Here is an 18,312-nt window from a genome sequence, read left to right on the forward strand (position 1 = left end):
AATATATTTAATTTCCTCTGATAAACAGTAAGTCCTTTGAGGACAGGGACTATGGCCTTTTTAACTTTTATATTCTCAATTTTACCTAGTATGACGGTTTATGATAGGTTTAGATAAATATTTGTTCTCTGCTGAAGTTAGAAGACAGAATATTCTAACCTACCATATTCCAAGGATTTCTAGATATTCTGAAAATATGAAACACCAAATTTCAACCTGTTATTTACAGCTTTTAAAAGGTAAAAATGGCTGTCATTAACATCACTATAATTTTCAACAAAGTCTGTCAATTACAGTTGTGCTCTAAAGGAAATGGCTATAGCACTATAAAGCTTAAGTGGACAATGGACTTCCACATCATATATGTGATAATAGTATTCTATCACTAAGGACTTACAGAAGAGTAACAGAAATTACTTCCTCCTCCCTTCAAATATCCTATGTATACAGGATATAGTGTTATCTCAGTTAACTGCCTAGAAACATTCAAAGCCTATTTAATGAGAAAGGCAAGGCTTCAATGGAAGGTTGCTAAATCAGGGTAAGTTCCCTAGACCAGTGGTTCCTCAATTCTTGCTGCATATTAAGAAGTCTCTGAAGAATTAAAAAGAACATATCACTGAGCCTCCCTCAAGACCAATTAAATTAGATTCAGGAAATGGTATTGAAGATTAAAATTGTTTTAAAAATCCCCAGTGGATTCTGATTTACAACCAAGGCTGAGAACTGCCCTAGACTGGTTCAAAATCTCATGTACCCTGACAGTTAACATAAAAGGCACTCTTTTTAGAAAAGTTTAAGCTTAATGGAAGGCTGAAACTTACTCTCTACCTTGCTGACTTGGGCCTGTACATTAACACTTAATCTTGAATTAAAAGAGCTGCTAGCCTTTTCCTGGGAGAGGCATTACAAAGAAACTCATGATATGATTCTTAGGCTGCCTTCTCTACCACTTCACAGGATCTGGGCACTTACACTCCTCTTTACTTGGTGAAGTTACATTCAGTTCTGTCGGAAGCGGCTGCTGGCTAGGACTAAGAGCTGGCGTGGTTATCGAGGTATTGTTGTTGTCACTGGTGGTCTCTTCAGAAAACAAATCTGATTGGCTGTTACTTGTACTCGGAGTGGAATCATCGTCTGGTTGTTTCTTTTGAAAATCTGAAGAGAAAGAGTGAAAAGAACAAGTTTAAATAAGAAGTTCACAATTATCCTGGATATTAGAAAATAATGAAAGTGTAAAAATTAAAACTAATTTGAGTGATTAAAAAAATGTAACTAAAATACCGATCAAAACCTTAGAAAACTGGTGGAGAGTCAATGAGTTAAAGATTCCCATGGTCCTTGTATTATTCAGGTAAGTGGTGGACATACTGATTTTAATGTAAGACTCAGAAAAGCCAAATGCATGTTAAAATTTTAGGGGTAAACAAGGATAAAAGGAATAAACAAAAACTGTTCATACCAATACTGGACAGATTAGAAGGTGAAAAACAGCCGAGGAAAAAAGCAGGGTAAACAAAAAACATAATAATGTGGTAGGAGTAAGTTCAGATATACCACTAGTGGTAATAAATGTAAACAGGCTAAACTTAGTAGTTAAAATACAGAAAATTAAAACTAAATAAACAAAATCCTGTTTGGAAAATTATGGCGTTTCCAAGAGACATACTAAAAATATTAACAAGAGAGAAAAATTTTAAAGTATATAAACAAAACACCAGTAAATAAAACTGATTAAAAAGCTAATCATAGCTATAAGCACTGAACGGAAATGTAAACTTTGAAGAAAAAGCATTATGAGAGGTAAAGAAGATCATTATGCAACAGCAAAAAACAAAATTACCAGAAATATAAAACAACTCTTATTTAATCTATATGCACCTAAAAACAAGGCCTCAAAATATGTAAAGCAAAAATAATTGGAAATCATTGGAATCTATGGGATTCGATGATTAGAATTTATGGGAAACCAACAATTAGATGATGAATTATTTTCAAACACATGTGGAATATTTATAAAAACTGCCTAAAAGCTGGATAAATTCTGACCACACATTATGTTATAAAGCAAATGTCTCAACAGATAACAAAGAATTAGTAAGAAATAGGCATTATTAATTGACCAGAGAGCAATTAAGTTAAAAACTGGTAATAAAAATCTTATATATCTGCAAGTTTTTAAAATGCATTTTAAACTCAAGGGTCAAATGAGAAATTAGAAAATATGTATAATTAAATGATAATATAATTACTACTTAGCAGTATCCAGTGAAGACAAAGATGCACATACATTATCTATACCCTGTCATTCTATTAGTAGGTATATACCTCAGAGAAAATCAGCACACAAGTACAAGGATGCTGAGTATATACTGTTTGTAATACTAACAAGTCAGAAGCAACCTAAATGTCCATAAATCATAATATATTTAAATAGTGGAATAATGTACACAGTGAAAATCAATGACTATTGCCACAACACATTAACATAAATAAACCTCAAAATTATGTTGAACAAAAAAGAAAGTCACTAAAATAATACAGAAAGATTGTACCACATAAACATTAAAAACATGCAAAACAAATCATATATTCTTTCAGAATATGTATCTCTAAGTCACTAAAAAATTAACACACTTCAGGACAGCAGTTACCTCTGAGATTGGCAGTGAGCAGTGGGATGTGAAGTGACAGCTATGCAGAAATATTCAAAATTATAGGTAATGTCCACTGGCAGAGAATAGATTAAAATGGTATACTCATTCATTGGATGAAATAATGTATGGCAGTTAAAATATTAATAAATGAATAGAGCTGTAAGTACAACAGAAAATCTCAAAAACAATGTTGAGAGAGAAAAGCAAGCTACAGAAAGATATATATGTCTAACGTGCTATGTGTGTTTTGCTCAGTCATTTACTCCGTGGAAGGAAACTTATGACCAACCTAGACAGCACATTAAAAAGTAGAGAGAGGAGCAAGGTCGTGAGGCAAGGAGCGGTAGTTTTGCAGCCGCCATTTCTTCCGCCTCCGGTCTCTGGATCTTTTGTAGAGCGTCCAACAGCGCTATGTTGGGACAGAGCATCCGGAGGTTCACAACCTCAGTGGTTCGTCGGAGCCACTATGAGGAGGGTCCAGGGAAGAATATACCATTTTCAGTGGAAAACAAGTGGAGATTACTAGCTATGATGACTTTGTTCTTTGGGTCTGGATTTGCTGCACCTTTCTTTATCGTCAGACACCAACTGCTTAAAAAGTAATCCATGAGACAGATAGGAAGAGGAGCATATTAAGAGGTGCAGTCTCTTAAAAGGATCAATCCCTTGAACTCAGCATCCTAGATGTTTGTAAATAAACTTATAGCATAAATCCTTAATGCCTCTTCTCTGAAATATGGAACATGATAATTGAACATGTGCTTACATTTTGTTTGGGTAATATTGCATTATTAGTTTCTTAATATGTATTTGATTTAGCTTGTTTCTTGGTCTTAAAATCTGAATTTTTTTCTTTTTTGATTCATGGGTCAAGAATTTGTTGGCAATTCAAGTGCAGACTTATCCTGTGATTTTTATTTTAAAGGGAGGAAAAAAAATGTCTTTTTAGTCTTTATTTTTTTTTTTACTTTGAAGGAGTAAATTCATTTTTCTCCATGAGTGATAATTAGTTAAACATTAGGAAAATCAGTAGTGTATGGAGATTTTAAGTTCAAGAGCTTCATTTTCTTCCTCTGTACCATAACACTGAAATTTTTGCCTTCATAGATGTGCTACTGACCAATATTAATCTTGTTTAGATTAAAGGAATATTTGAAATGTAATAGCATGTGAGATAATATAGGAAATACTCCCCTTTTCTGATGCTTTGACTAGGAGAAATGAGTTGTGAGATGGCTCTGATTAGTAACTGTATCAGTGATAAGTCATGGTATTCTGTGCTTGGGGAGATATTCTGTATAACATTAAGGATTTCTACCTTTGGGAACCACAGAAGCAAGAATAAGAGTTTAGGGTTCACAAAATGATTTTGAATTTTTTGTTTGAATCATTGCTGAATTACAAATTTAGCCGTTTGGTTTTCTTGGTGGAAAGGGTACTAGAGCCTCCTTCCTATTTTGAGATTCATTGAGCTATATTAAACATTTTACGTCCTGGCAAGTCCTAGGACCTGCTTCCCCCCCTTCCTTCCCGATTTACAATTTGTATCAAGAGCCAAAAGTAATGTATTTTATTTTACAGCAGGGTCAAGGTAGAAAATGTCATTTATTAGATTTGTCTTTTTGAATTAAGTATTTGAGTGGTATACATGAATGAGAGAAAAATCTCCTTTAACTCTCCTGAAATAGGAGTCCAGTTTACCCATTCCCTGTAAAAGGACTTCAGTGGGCTGGCTCTTAGTGATAGAGACTAGACAACTTTTTAGTTTTTGTACTTACGTTCTCCACAGAAACAACTTAACAGCCTGTGTCTATAGAGAGATTTATTTTAAGAAATTGGTTCTTGGAATTGTGAGTTTGTCAGGTCAACAGTCTGCTGGGATAAACTGAAAGTGGGAGACACAAGGAAGAGTTGATGTTCCAATTGCAAACCATCTGCTAGCAGAATTTCCTCAGAAGTCCATCTTTTTTTATTAATTCTTTCAACTAATTGGATGTGGCCTGCTCATGTAGAGAGTAAGTTTTACTGAAACTAATGGTAATCTCAGGAATTCCCAGTCTAGTGATTATGACTTGGCATTTTTCACTGCCCTAGTCAAATCACTCCCTGGTCAGGGAACTAAGATTCTGCAAGCTGTGCAGTGTAGCTGAAGGGGAAAAAAAGGAAATCTTCATCCCCAAAAATACCTTCACAGAAATATCCAGAATAATGTTTAGACAGGTATCAAGACACCATTCCTCAGTCAACTGGATGTAAAATTAACCATTGCAATTTCACAGAAGTGTGTGATTTCATTCAGTTTAACTTTTTTAATGTTGGCTTGGATTTTTAAAACCACCACAGAATTTTTTTTCCCCAATTTTGTGTATTTTCCTCCACTGATTTTTCAAAATTCAAGGTGATATTTAAAACCACAAGATTCCCATAAAAATCCAAATTCTCTTATAAAAATTTGAGCTAAATGGGCCCATACATACTTAGTTGAACTGCTAGGCCAAGTATACCTTATGCAGAGGCTTCCTTAACCAGAACACCTGGGTAGGGAGGGATTTTGGTTGGGGACTACAACCCATGAATCATTTTTGAAGGGAGCTAGTATTACTGGTTACATAGTAAAGTTTTAGCTATCCTGGTGAAAAATCAAAACCTATGTTTTGCTGTAGAAGCAGTACAAATGGACTAAGGATTAAAATATGATTCAAAGCCAGGCTTGACCATATTTCAGTTCAATTACAAAGCATCTTCCTTGGCTCCCTTGTATATCAAAAGTAACTATTTTAGGGTAGTTGTAAAGATTAAAATAGTGCTTAACTCCTAAATGAGTAGATGGAGGAAAGTCTAGTTACAGTTATAACCAGCTGTCCAGCAAATTTGTGTGTGTTCGGCTGTGTCCCACTCTTTGTGGGCCCCATGGTCTGTAGCTAGGCTTCTTTGCCCATGGAGTTTTCCGGGCGGGGGTGCTGGGGTGGGCTGTCATTTCCTCCTCCACATCTTCCCAACCCAGGGATCGAACCCTCTCTTCTGAGTTGCCAGGTGCATTCTTTACCACTATTGCCACCTATGAAGTCCAACAATACTTCAATCCTAATGATGTCCCAAAATGCCTGGAGTCATGGTGGATACAAGTGTGATAATAAGGTGTCACCATCAGAAAAATTGGCTTCCTTGATAGCTCTGTTGGTTAAGAATCCACCTGCAATGCGGGAGACCCTGATTCGATTACTGGGTCAGGAAGATCTGCTGGAGAAGGGACAGGCTACCCACTCCAGTGTTTTTGGGCTTCCCTTGTGGCTCAGCTGGTAGAGAATCTGCCTGCAATGCAGGAGACCTGGGTTCGGTCCCTGGTTTGGGAGGATCCCCTGGAGGGGGGAGGGGCTGCCCACTCCAGTGTTCTGCCTTGGAGAATTACATGGACCGTGTAGTCTATGGGGTCGCAAGGAGTCAGACACAACCAAGCAATTTTCCCTTTCATCAGTAAAATTACAGCTCCTTAGCGTAGTGTTCAGTCATTTTTCTGGTTTCAGTCATGCTGGGTGATGATTCCCTTTTCTTCCAAACAATACACTTAGGTTTTCAATACCCTATAAACAGCTTTGTAATTGCCTTGGCAAATACTGTAATCACTGATTCTTGTCTCCTGGTTTCTTGGTGACTCAGATGATAAAGAATATGCTTGCAATGCAGGAGACCCAGGTTCGGTCCCTGGGTCAGGAGGATTCCCTGGAAAAGGGGAGTGGCAGCCCACTCCGGTGTTCTGGCCTGGAGAATCCCGTGGACGCAGGGGCCTGGTGGGTTGCAGTCTGTGGGGTCGCAAAGAGTTGAACACAACCAAGTGACTTAACACTTTCATTTTCACTTTTCTATCTTCCATCATTGTGTGCTCGGTCGTGTCCAACTCTGCGGCCCCGTGGACTGTGGCCCACCGGGCTCCTCTGTCCGTGGAGTTTTCCAGGCTAGAGTGCTGGAGTGGATGCCATTTCCTACTCGGGGGGATCTTCCTGACCCAAGGATTGAACCCACACCTCCTGCATTGGCAGGTGCCACCTAGGAAACCCTATCTCCCATACCAACTTGTAAATTTCGGAGACCACGGAAGCTTTTATTTATTCATTTGTCCTACATATATAATTTTATGTGATCAGTAAACATTTATTGAGTAGATTATTGAATTGAAGCCAAATTTACCTTAAAACAAAACCCAGGCTTTCTAGTCTGTACACTGTGTTTTCTTCTGAAGAAAAATGAATTTTTCCCAGGTAACTTTATTGAGTTCTCCAATACAGTTGTTGCAGACTCAATGAGTTTAAGTGTTTCTGCTAAAATATAACTCAACTATGTCACTGACCACACTGTTTAGTCCATCTGATGTTCTTTGTAGGTACCCTTACTTGATTTACATTCTGGCAGTAGCTGTTAGTCCTGTTTGAGACCAACATTTTGAGAAGCATTGGCTTAAAGGATTAGGGCTGAATACTGCCCTTTGTTAAGTACATAGAATAAGCAAGAAACTTTCTCATTGCTTTCAGTGCCTGGAGTTTGAAGATTGTTACTGCAGCAAAGCTTGGCCTACCCTCTCTGAAATATTGGATACCTCATAAGATCTTGAAAAGGATTACTTCTCTATATCTCTGAATCTTTAATTGTAAAATTCTTTGTCAACTCAATCTTATAAGGACTCTTCCAACTGGAAATGAGTTGCATCTATAAATACAAAGATGGGTACCATATGAAAGCATGACTTGGTAGTAAGGAGAGATCTCTTCCCAGCCCTTGGCATGTGTGGACAAGGGTCAGAATGGAGGTAAATAGCTTTCGGCTTTCAAAGTGCTTTTTAGAAAGATGGTAACAATAACCCTGTGTACAAGACAGCAAAAGAGACACTGATGTATAGAACAGTCTTATGGACTCTGTTGGAGAGGGAGAGGGTGGGAAGAGTTGGGAGAATGGCATTGAAACGTGTAATATCATGTATGAAACGAGTTGCCAGTCCAGGTTCGATGCACGATACTGGATGCTTGGGGCTGGTGCACTGGGACGACCTAGAGGGATGGTGTGGGGAAAGAGAAGGGAGGAGGGTTCAGGATGGGGAGCACATATATACCTGTGGCGGACTCGTTTTGATGTTTGGCAAAACTAATACAGTGTTTGAGGTTTAAAAATAAAATTAAAAATAAATAAATAAATAAAAAGTAGAGACATTACTTTGCCAACAAAGGTCCATCTCGTCAAGGCTACGGTTTTTCCAGTACTCATGTATGGATGTGAGAGTTGAACTATAAGGAAAGCTGAGCGCCGAAGAACTGATGCTTTTGAACTGTGGTGTTGGAGAGACTCTTGAGAGTCCCTTGGACTGTAAGGAGATCCAGCAGTCCATTCTAAAGGAGATCAGTCCTGGGTGTTCTTTGGAAGGGCTGATGCTAAAGCTGAAACTCCAATACTTTGGCCACCTGATGTGAAGAGTTGACTCATCGGAAAAGACCTTGATGCTGGGAAAGATTGAGGGCAGGAGGAGAAGGGGATGGACAACAGAGGATGAGATGGTTGGATGGCGTCACCGACTCAATGCACGTGAATTCCAATAAACTCCAGGAGTGGTGATGAGCAGGGAGACCTGGCGTGCTGCAGTCCATGGAGTCGCCAAGAGCTGGACACAGCTAAGCGACTGCACTGAATGCTCAGTCGAGTCCAACTCTGTGGCTCCACAGACTGCAACCTACCAGGCTGCTCTGTCTATGGAAGTCTCCAGACAGGAATACCGGAGTAGGTTGCCATTTCCACCTCCAGGGGATCTTCCCAACTCAGGGATTGAAACTTGCACTGTGTTTTCCCAAAGCTTTTCTAATTTTCTGTTGTCACTGAAGTCTTTCCAGGGCATCTGAAAGCTTAGATCTGAACTGAACAAGGATCTTCAATTGTATCTGTAATTTTTTTTTATATCTTAAAGCCAGTGGTATATATGTGACTGCTTAAAGTATTACGTTTAGTCTCTGTATGCTTCCTTATTAAAAACTCTTATGCTCGACTATGAAGGGGGCTTCCCTGGTGGCTCCGACGGTCTACAGATAATACTTTTCTGTATCAATTCAGAGAAGGAACACAAGATCCTGTACACTCCACATCACCTTATCTTTTGAACCAGAGAAGCTGTTGTTATGCTCAATAATCTCATCAGCGTCACTATCCTGACATATTCTGAGCATAAGAACTGCTAGCATTTATGTTGCATTTACCATGTACCAGGCACTGAACTAAATGTTTTATCTATTTAACTCATTTACTTTAATCCTCCAAACAACCCTACCAAGGGAGGTATAAATTACCACCACTTCATTGATGAAGAAACTGAGGTTTGGAAATTTTAGGTTAATTTGTTCCAATAGCTAGTAAGCAGTAGAATCAGGATTTAAACACAGGTTTATCTGACAAGAAAATTCATGGTCTTCAGTCTTAACCACAGGATGAAAAGACCTCCATGTCAAACCCCCACCCATTTATAGGACCAAAGGTGAATGCAATGGATTTAGCCAAAGAATCACTAATCTGCTGTGCCCATCAGTGATTTAAAGCCTCTACTACTTCTGTGTATTTATTTCTCCTAGCCACTTTCTTACTCTTCAGTGTTTTGACATTTTAAAATGGCTTATTATCCCAATGTTAGTTGTACAGCACTTTTAGAGAAAAGGGTACTACATAAGTGGAATAAAAATATTGCAGATAATGCTTTTTTTATATCATGTCATCTCATTAGCTCTATGTCAATAATCATTGTGTCCCTCCTATAGCCACTTCTTTAGCATTTAATTGGAAATAAGACCCTAGAAAAACTGAAATTGAGTCATCATTGTACCTTTTAACAGAATCCCCAATGCCTCAAGACAGACACACACATAGAATCACTCACTGAGGCACGATAACTCTTTGAGGTTAAATCACATTGGTGTCCGAAGACAATTAGCAGGTCCCACCTACACAATCTCCAGCCCATGTTTACCGTTTCTTGATGTCGAGGTGCTCCTCTTTAAATAAGTTTTCTTTTGTGAATCTGCAGCTGACATAATGTACCTCCTTTTAACCCATCTTCTCACTGATGTCTTTTATGTACCACCACAGGACGATGGTGTGAAAAAAATCACAGGGCTAACAGTATTCTTCACAAACCAAATTGGCTGCAAACAAGAGGACTAGTAGAAGCTTTATACACTCTCCATTTCAATTCAATAAAGAAATCAGAAATAACAGAATTTTACAACCAGAATTAACTTTAAAGATCCAGCTCGATCCTCTAACTTTACAGATAAAGAAAGTAAGAGCCAAGAAAGTTAATGCAACTCACCAGATGAAATTCACAGTTAATTATAAGAGTTTTCTAACTCCCAGGCAAAAGTTAGCAGCTTATATGATACAAAAGCTTTAAAGTCAGATCTGGAATCAAATTCGGACTTTGCATATGACTAAAAGCAAACTGTTTATTCTTTGGGGGTCTTGTCTGTAAAACGAAGGGAATGAGTTATTTCTACCTCTCAGGATAGTGTGGATTAAACAAGATAATGTACATAAGGTATCTGCACATGTTCAGTTCAGCTCAGTGGCTCAGTCATGTCCGACTCTTTGCAACCCCATGGACTGCAGCATGCCTGGCCTCCCTGTCCATCACCAACTCCTAGAGTTTACCCAAACTCATGTCTATCGAGTCAGTGATGCCAGCCAACCATCTCATCCTCTGTTGTCCCCTTCTCCTCCTGCCTTCAATCTTTCCCAGCATCATGATCTTTTCAAATGAGTCAGCTCTGTGCATCAGATGGCCAAAGTATTGGAGTGTCAGCTTCAGCATCAGTCCTTCCAATGAATATTCAGGAATGATCTCCTTTAGGATGGACTGGTTGGATATCCTTGCAGTCCAAGGGAGTCTCAAGAGTCTTCTCAACACCACAGTTCAAAAGCACAAATTCTTTGGTGCTCAGCTTTCTTCACAGTCCAACTCTCACATCCATACATGACCCCTGGAAAAACCATAGCTTGACGAAATGGACCTTTGTCAGCAAAGTACTGTCTCTGCTTTTTAATATGCTATCTAGGTTGGTCATAACTTTCCTTCCAAGGAGTAAGTGTTTTTTAATTCCATGGCTGCAGTCACCATCTGCAGTGATTTTGGAGCCCAAAAAAAATAAAGTTTGCCACTATTTCCACTGTATCCCCGTATATGTGCCATGAAGTGATGGGACAAGATGCCATGATCTTAGTTTCCTGAATGTTGAGCTTTAAGCCAACTTTTTCACTCTCTTCTTTTACTTTCATCAAGAGGCTCTTTAGTTCTTCTTCACTGTCTGCCATAAGGGCAGTGTCATCTGCATATATGAGGTTATTGATATTTCTTCCAGCAATCTTGATTCCAGCTTGTGCTTCATCCAGCCCAGAGTTTCTCATGATGTACTCTGCACAGAAGTTAAATAAGCAGGGTGACAATATACAGCCTTGACGTACTCCTTTTCCTATTTGGAACCAGTCTGTTGTTCCATGTCCAGTTCTAACTGCTGCTTCCTGACCTGCATACAGATTTCTCCAGAGGCAGGTCAGGTGGTCTGGTATTCCCATCTCTTTCAGAATTTTCCACAGTTTATTAAGACCCACACAGTCAAAGGCTTTGGCATAGTCAATAAAGCAGAAATAGATGTTCTGGAACGCTCTTGCTTTTTTGATGATCCAGCGGATGTTGGCAATTTGATCTCTGGTTCCTCTGCCTTTTCTAAAGCCAGCTTGAACATCTGGAAGTTCACAGTTCACATATTACTGAAGCCTGGCTTGGAGAATTTTGAGCATTACTTTGCTAGCGTGTGAGATGAGTGCAATTGTGAGGTAGTTTGGGCATTCTTTGGCAATGTCTTTCTTTGGGATTGGAATGAAAACTGACCTTTTCCAGTCCTGTGGCCACTGCAGAGTTTTCCCAATTTGCTGACATATTGAGTGCAGCACTTTCACAGCATCATCTTTGAGGATCTGAAATAGTGTAACTGGAATTCCATCACCTCTGCTAGCTTTGTCCATAGTGATGCTTCCTATGGTCCACTTGACTTCACATTCCAGTATGTCTGGCTCTAGGTGAGAGATCTGCACATGGGCACTCAACAAATGACAGTCATTAAAAAGAAAAGAAAATGATAGTCTTTAAATAAAGAACTATATCTTCCTTTTAGCCCTGATGTTTGCATTATAGTTCTTAACCTCTTGTTCCTTTCTTTCTGTATCATTCAGCATCCAATTTATGACTAGAAACAGAAGTTAAAAAAAAAAACAAAAAACAAAAAAAAAACCTCCAGAAGTCTATTCCAAGGACAGAGGGAGCAGATATATATTCCATGTAAATAGTAAACAACAAAATAGGCAGACACTGCCTCCTGTTACTCTACTCCAGAAAGCAGTGCAAGAGAGGTCAGAAATAGTCACTCCATTTGATCCAGAAACAGAAAAGACTTGTTACTTGTTGGTTTACAGTTCTCATATAAATGGGAAAACTAGAGCTCTCCAAGCTTATCCATCTTTTTGAGGGGGAAAAAAAAAGGAATAATTATCTATTTTTGTAAATTGGTATAGTTTATCCTATATACAAATGTATAAATTTAGCCTTGAATAAAGTTTCTCCAAAATAAACTGTTTGGAAAACCTAAGTTAAAACTTTTGAACTTTAAAGGGATTGCTGATGAAAAGGGAACAGAAGCCAAGATCTTGGTAGCTTATCTTATTATCAACTAAGGGGAAAAATAATTTCTCAACAAACGTACTCTTAGAACCTGAGGTATCCAGAAATGGGATGGTTCCACAAGCTAAAAAAACTGACCTAATGCTACCAGCTGAGCCAAAATGACCAGTGAAGAAGTCCCTGGGGCTGGTTACAAACATACTCACTAGACATATTTTTTTCCATGATTTTTCTCACAGGTCAATCTTCTTACTGCAAAGTGCACCTCAAAAGACTGGGAGCATCAAGAAAGCACACTGTCCTTCCTGCTGGCAAGCTCATTCACCTGGGCCGTCTCACTGGGACTATACCTTATCTAGTCATTACTCAAAACCTATATATATATGTATGTATATGTATATATGTGTGTGTGTGTATAATTTATCTCTTAGATGAAACTACACAGATTTGGCAAGATGATTAGCTCACTTAAACTTCCACCCTGCTTCCAGATTATGATCATACCTATGTCTTTTTGAATGATTTGCCATTCTCTTCTCCAGAGGACCTCTGTGACTCAGGGACTGTACCCAGGTCTCCTGCATTGCAAGCAGATTCTTTACCATCTGAGCTACCAGGGAAGCCCTTTTTCAAGGCAGAGAATACATACAAGTGATTTGGAAAGGATTTTGCCAAACTTTTTCTTTAAAAATTAATTATTTTTTAAAAAACATTCCTTGGTAACCTGCTTTTTCCTCTTCATAATATACCCTGATTAGTTTTCCTTTGTCACTTATAGATCTCTGTGATCACTGATAGGCACAAGGAATGCCCATTTATCATACAGAAACCAGTTCAGTTCAGTTACTCAGTCATGTCCTATTCTTTGCGACCCCATGGACTGCAGCACACGAGGCCTCCCTGTCCATCACCAACTCCCCGAGTTTACTCAAACTCATGACCATCAAGTCAGTGATGCCATCCAACCACCTCATCCTCTGTTGTCCCCTTCTCCTCCCACCTTCAATCTTTCCCAGCATCAATCTTTCCCAGCATCAGGGTCTTTTCAAATGAGCCAGTTCTTCGCATCAGGTGGCCAAGGTATTGGAGTTTCAGCTTCAGCATCAGCCCTTCTAACGAATATTCAGGACTGATTTCCTTTAGGACAGACTGGTTGGACCTCCTTGAAGTCCAAGGGACTCTCAAGAGTCTTCTCCAACACCACAGTTCAAAAGCATCAATTCTTTGGCACTCAGCTTTCTTTATAGTCCAACTCTCACATCCATACACGACTACTGGAAAAGGCTATGACTACCATAGCTTTGACGAGATGGACCTTCTTCAACAAAGTAATGTCATTTTAGTGTTATACATTTGAAATCACCAATTTTTCACATTATAAGCAAGATTTCATCAAACTTCCTCAGGTTATATTGCTAGAAACACATCAACGAGGTAAAAGAGGATGCATATTTTTAAAGCATTTGGCACACGCTGTCAGATTTTCTTGGCACGATTCCCTGTGATTCCCCATAGCACAAGACTTACTATGGTGTGTAAGAATCATCTGTTCACTTGTCAGTCTCCCACATTACCCAGGCCCAGGACAAAAACAGTGCTTCATAAATGTTAACTGGATGAGTAAGTGGCCAAATGTTTTTCAGCAGAAAGCCTATCACTGAATTACATTTCAAATTATTTTATCAATTGTTATTTTAAACCCTTCAAAAACTATTCTGTGTGCCTCTAAGGGCAGTCCTAAGCATCATCTGGTTTAGCAATTCTAAAAGATGAAGTGCTTTGAATTTCTATTTTCATAATCAATAAGGAGAGGTGAGAAATTCAACTGCATTTGTTCTAACTCATTCATTAAATCTATCTGGCCACTAATAATGCTTCTATAGGATTATTAGAGACCACTAAATCTGGATATGGCTTAAACTGGAGGTGAAAGAGGAACTAAGAATTAAGTGCCTACTGTGAATAAGACACTCTGCCAGAGATCTTATGTTCATTTTCTCATTTAAGTCTCAAAAGCAACTGGGTGGTAGATGTCATCTCCACATTTCAGCAGAGGATGAGGAGCGTGGCAAGTTTGGGCAAACTTCTCCCTCCTAAATATGCTGGAGCTAGGGTGTGAGACCCAATTTCGGGTAACTCTGGCACGGAAATTGCCACTACAGAATGCATCATCAAAGCAACTTTGTCCCAGCCTGTAGGGTGACTTTTCCAGTCTCCACTTTTCATTCCCAGGCTCCAACCCCCCATATGACTCTATATCACAGATGACAACTCCATGTTGCCACTGGGAGCTTTAATTTGGTATTTCACACCATAAAATGCTTCATGTTTCAAGTACCCAATTAAAGCAAAATTGAAATGTTGAAAATAAAAATTCAGTTCTGATATTTCCAAAGTCTGATTCATGCAAGGCATTGTATAATGTAAAAAGCCTCCTCTAATGAAACAGGGTCCTTTCTCCTCTTTTCTTCATCCCTTCTCCTAGTTGATCTCCACAGCAGGCTACAGCTTCCTCCCATAAACACATTTCTAGGTTTTTAAAGCTTCACATTCCCACCCCAACCACAAACCTTAGATATCAAATTTTAAAAAGCTACAAAGCCATTAGCAGTAGCCAACCAATTCACAAGTCTGCATTCCATTCCAGCCTTCTAATTAAAATATTAAACTCTAGTATTTAAATGTTAATCTGGGTTAACAGCCTCAGCAAAAAACAAACCGGTTTAATCAAGAATGACCAAGAAGCAAAGGACAAACTAACTCCCATTAAAATCTTAAAATGCAGTCACCTTCAGTTCAGTTCAGTTCAGTTCAGTCACTCAGTCGTGTCCAACTCTTTGCAACCCGAAGAATCACAGCATGCCAGGCCTCCCTGTCCATCACCAACTCCCGGAGTTCACTCAAACTCACGTCCATCGAGTCAGTGATCCCATCCAGCCATCTCATCCTCTGTCGTCCCCTTCTCCTCCTGCCCCCAATCCCTCCCAGCATCAGAGTCTTTTCCAATGAGGCAACTCTTCACGTGAGGTGGCCAGAGTACTGGAGTTTCAGCTTTAGCATCATTCCTTCCAAAGAACACCCAGGACTGATCTCCTTTAGAATGGACTGGTTGGATCTCCTTGCAGTCCAAGGGGCTCTGAAGAGTCTTCTCCAATACCAGTTCAAAAGCATCGATTCTTCGGCACTCAGCTTTCTTCACAGTCCAACTCTCACATCCATACATGACCATTGGAAAAACCATAGCCTTGACTAGACAGACCTTTGTTGGCAAAGTAATGTCTCTGCTTTTGAATATGCTATCTAGGTTGGTCATAACTTTCCTTTTGATCCTAGCTTCTAGGGAAAACTATAATCTGCTCAATGTGGATGGCAACCCACTCCAGTATTCTTGCCTGGAGAATCACAGGGATGGTGGAGCCTGGTGGGCTGCCATCTGTGGGGTCGTACAGAGTCGGACACGACTGATGCGACTTAGCAGCAATGTGGCTTGGTTCACTGTAACTTTCTTTCATGAACCCTCTCCTAGCTTCTTTCTTTCAAAACCAAACCAAAACCTGTAGCCTACCAGATTCTCTCTCACGATGATTCCTTCTCTTTAAAATCTGTATGTCTTCACTGACTGATACTGTTTTGATACTGCCTGATACTTTCAGTCAAGTTTTGAAAACATACAGAATTATTTATATAGATGTATATATGTACACACCGTATACTCTCTTGTTGAAGATAAATGACTATTGTCCTGTGTTCCCTATTTATGTCCACAAATCTGTCCACTTTGAGGTATTACCTCAGAAATTAAAATGGACCTTGTCTTCTGTCCTTTTTCCCTTCTCAGGGGATATGACCAACATTCTCCTAGAGGCTGAAGTCAGAAGCCTGGGAATTATCTCAGACTCCATGTGCTCCCTCTCTTAATTCTACATCTCAAAAATCACCACATCTACTCTTTACTACTCCTAAGATTTCTAGAAGCCACCCACTTCTCCATTACCACTCTAGCCTGAGTCGTCATCATCTGTCAGATTCCTTCACTAGCGTCTTGTTTTCTTTACATCCTATCCTCTCTTGTCCCACACTCTAATCCATTCTATACAAAGCAATCAGAGCGATATTAAAAAAGTCATTTTCCTCCCTAAACCCTTGACTGACCTTCCACTGCCTTAATAATCAGCTCCACATTCCTAAGCTTGCCTTCCAAATTAGACATCTCTCCACGAACTGGCTTCTGGCTATCTCTTCAGTCCCATCTTAAGCCACTGCTCCTCTCTCCCCTCCCCTGGCTTCAGCCATTCTGGACAGCTTGGGCTTTTTTAACTTTTCATTTTCTCAACCTGGAGTCCTTTGATCAAGGCATGTGAGAGACTCTTTTTCTTTATCTTGCTATTCACACCTTGGTATCTCCTACTAATTTTGAACCTTAACATAAGCACTCTTTCCTCAGGGGAGCCCTTAAATTACCCATAGAAGACACTGAATAAATATTTTTTGGACGAATGAATGAATGTCTTATTCACTGTGTATGCCAGTTCCTAGCAAAATGCTCACCACATAATATAGATTTGTTGAATTTAACTTATTTAGTACTGGTGATAACAAACTAAGTTTAAAAACATTTGTTCTCTTCGACATTAACAGACTTCAAATTGCTATAAAATTTATTTCTAGGAAACAAGAATGTGTCTACAAACAGCAGAAATATTAAGCATCCCTGTCAATGAGCAGATGTGTGTATTTTACAAACTATCCCTGCACATATATAATATTTCCTCCTTACTACTCACTACAGGTAACTGGTTCTGATAGAATTCAAAAAGGTCTGCTTACCAAAAAGCTGCAAGCTTTTATTTCAAAATACTAGAAACAGCACTCAACTCGCTCCCAAAAGTATGTCTTCCAATGCTTCTTGCAAAAGTAGCCAATAGATACTACACAACGGCATCAAACTTATGAGCAAAACTCTTGTCAGTAATTAAGCTTATTTTATAATCTGGTTTATCACTCAAATTATCCAGTCTCTAGATTCTTCACACCTATAGCGCCTACTGCTCAAGTGTGAACTAGCACACACACACAAAAAAAAGTTATTTAGAAGAAGGCTTGTTTCTTATACAGCACTTATTCTGCAGACTATACAGTTATCCCAGCAATAGTATCTCATATTCATTTACAGGGCATAAATTAACATGTTAACACTATGGCAGATATCTAACAATCCATTAATACTACATAACACAGTGCACAAGAGACACATTTACCTCATTTTGGTCTATCAAAGTGTCAATTTTTTTAAAAAAAGCTGAAAGCACAAGAAGTTTTCTGAATATTGTGACATTAATCTGGTTTCAACAAAATGAACATTTGATGATGTGTGTGCTTATACATAACATCCTATACAGCTCAACCATCAAAATAAACAACAGAGTAGGCATAGTGTGCAAATATTAGGCAAAATTGACAAAATAAAACATGCAAATTAGAACCAAAACAATGAAACAAAAAACCCTGACCTGTTTACAGCTGATCCTTCGTACCATCTAAGGACCCCCCCCTCAATCAGTAGTCCTCCTGTCATTCACGAATCACTCTGATGGCACAGGTGTGACATGAACATTGCTAGAGAGGCTGGAGCCTGGAAGATTCCCCCTCTCCCCACCCCCGCCTCCCCCCAGTTCAGATTCAAGGTTTCAAATGCCCCAGAAAGACTTTAATGACAACAGAACAGAAAATTAGAAAAGCTTTGGGAATACACAAGCAAAAGAAAATCCTCCTTTTTTAGATCCTTGATTGTTTTTACAATTATATTCATAGTCTTCATGCTACCAGCCCTTCATTTTACCATGTAGAAGTGATAGGAGAAAAAGACAAAGTCCCTCCTGCTGGGCACCCCCTTTTGGGAAAGTGGAAGGAGAGCAGTGTTTGTGCTCCTACCCACTGTTCCCCTCTCAACGGTCTCTGCTC

General features: G+C 39.1%; 2 protein-coding genes across 5 annotated transcripts in view; one reads left to right on the forward strand and one right to left on the reverse strand.

Moving 5' to 3' along the window:
- Positions 1–18,312, reverse strand: part of ZFAND3 (zinc finger AN1-type containing 3) — a 327,210-nt gene that overhangs the window by 75,154 nt on the left and 233,744 nt on the right. For all 4 annotated transcript variants that reach the window (XM_044938344.2, XM_025261049.3, XM_044938343.2 and 1 more), the window contains exon 3: positions 976–1,158. In XM_044938344.2, the coding sequence (XP_044794279.1) occupies positions 976–1,158 (183 nt within the window). The remainder of the gene's footprint in view (positions 1–975; positions 1,159–18,312) is intronic.
- LOC102389855 (cytochrome c oxidase subunit 7C, mitochondrial) lies at positions 2,978–3,482 on the forward strand. The gene has a single exon (XM_006054266.4). It carries the CDS (start codon positions 3,069–3,071, stop codon positions 3,258–3,260), a length of 192 nt encoding a protein of 63 aa, XP_006054328.1. The 5' UTR covers positions 2,978–3,068; the 3' UTR covers positions 3,261–3,482.

Source organism: Bubalus bubalis, chromosome 2, assembly GCF_019923935.1.
Source record: "Bubalus bubalis isolate 160015118507 breed Murrah chromosome 2, NDDB_SH_1, whole genome shotgun sequence".
In the NCBI taxonomy this organism is placed as follows: Eukaryota; Metazoa; Chordata; class Mammalia; order Artiodactyla; family Bovidae; genus Bubalus; species Bubalus bubalis.

Excerpts from the sequence above, each read along its gene's own strand:
- LOC102389855 (XM_006054266.4), top strand. The coding sequence starts at position 3,069 with ATGTTGGGACAGAGCATCCGGAGGTTCACAACCTCAGTGGTTCGTCGG.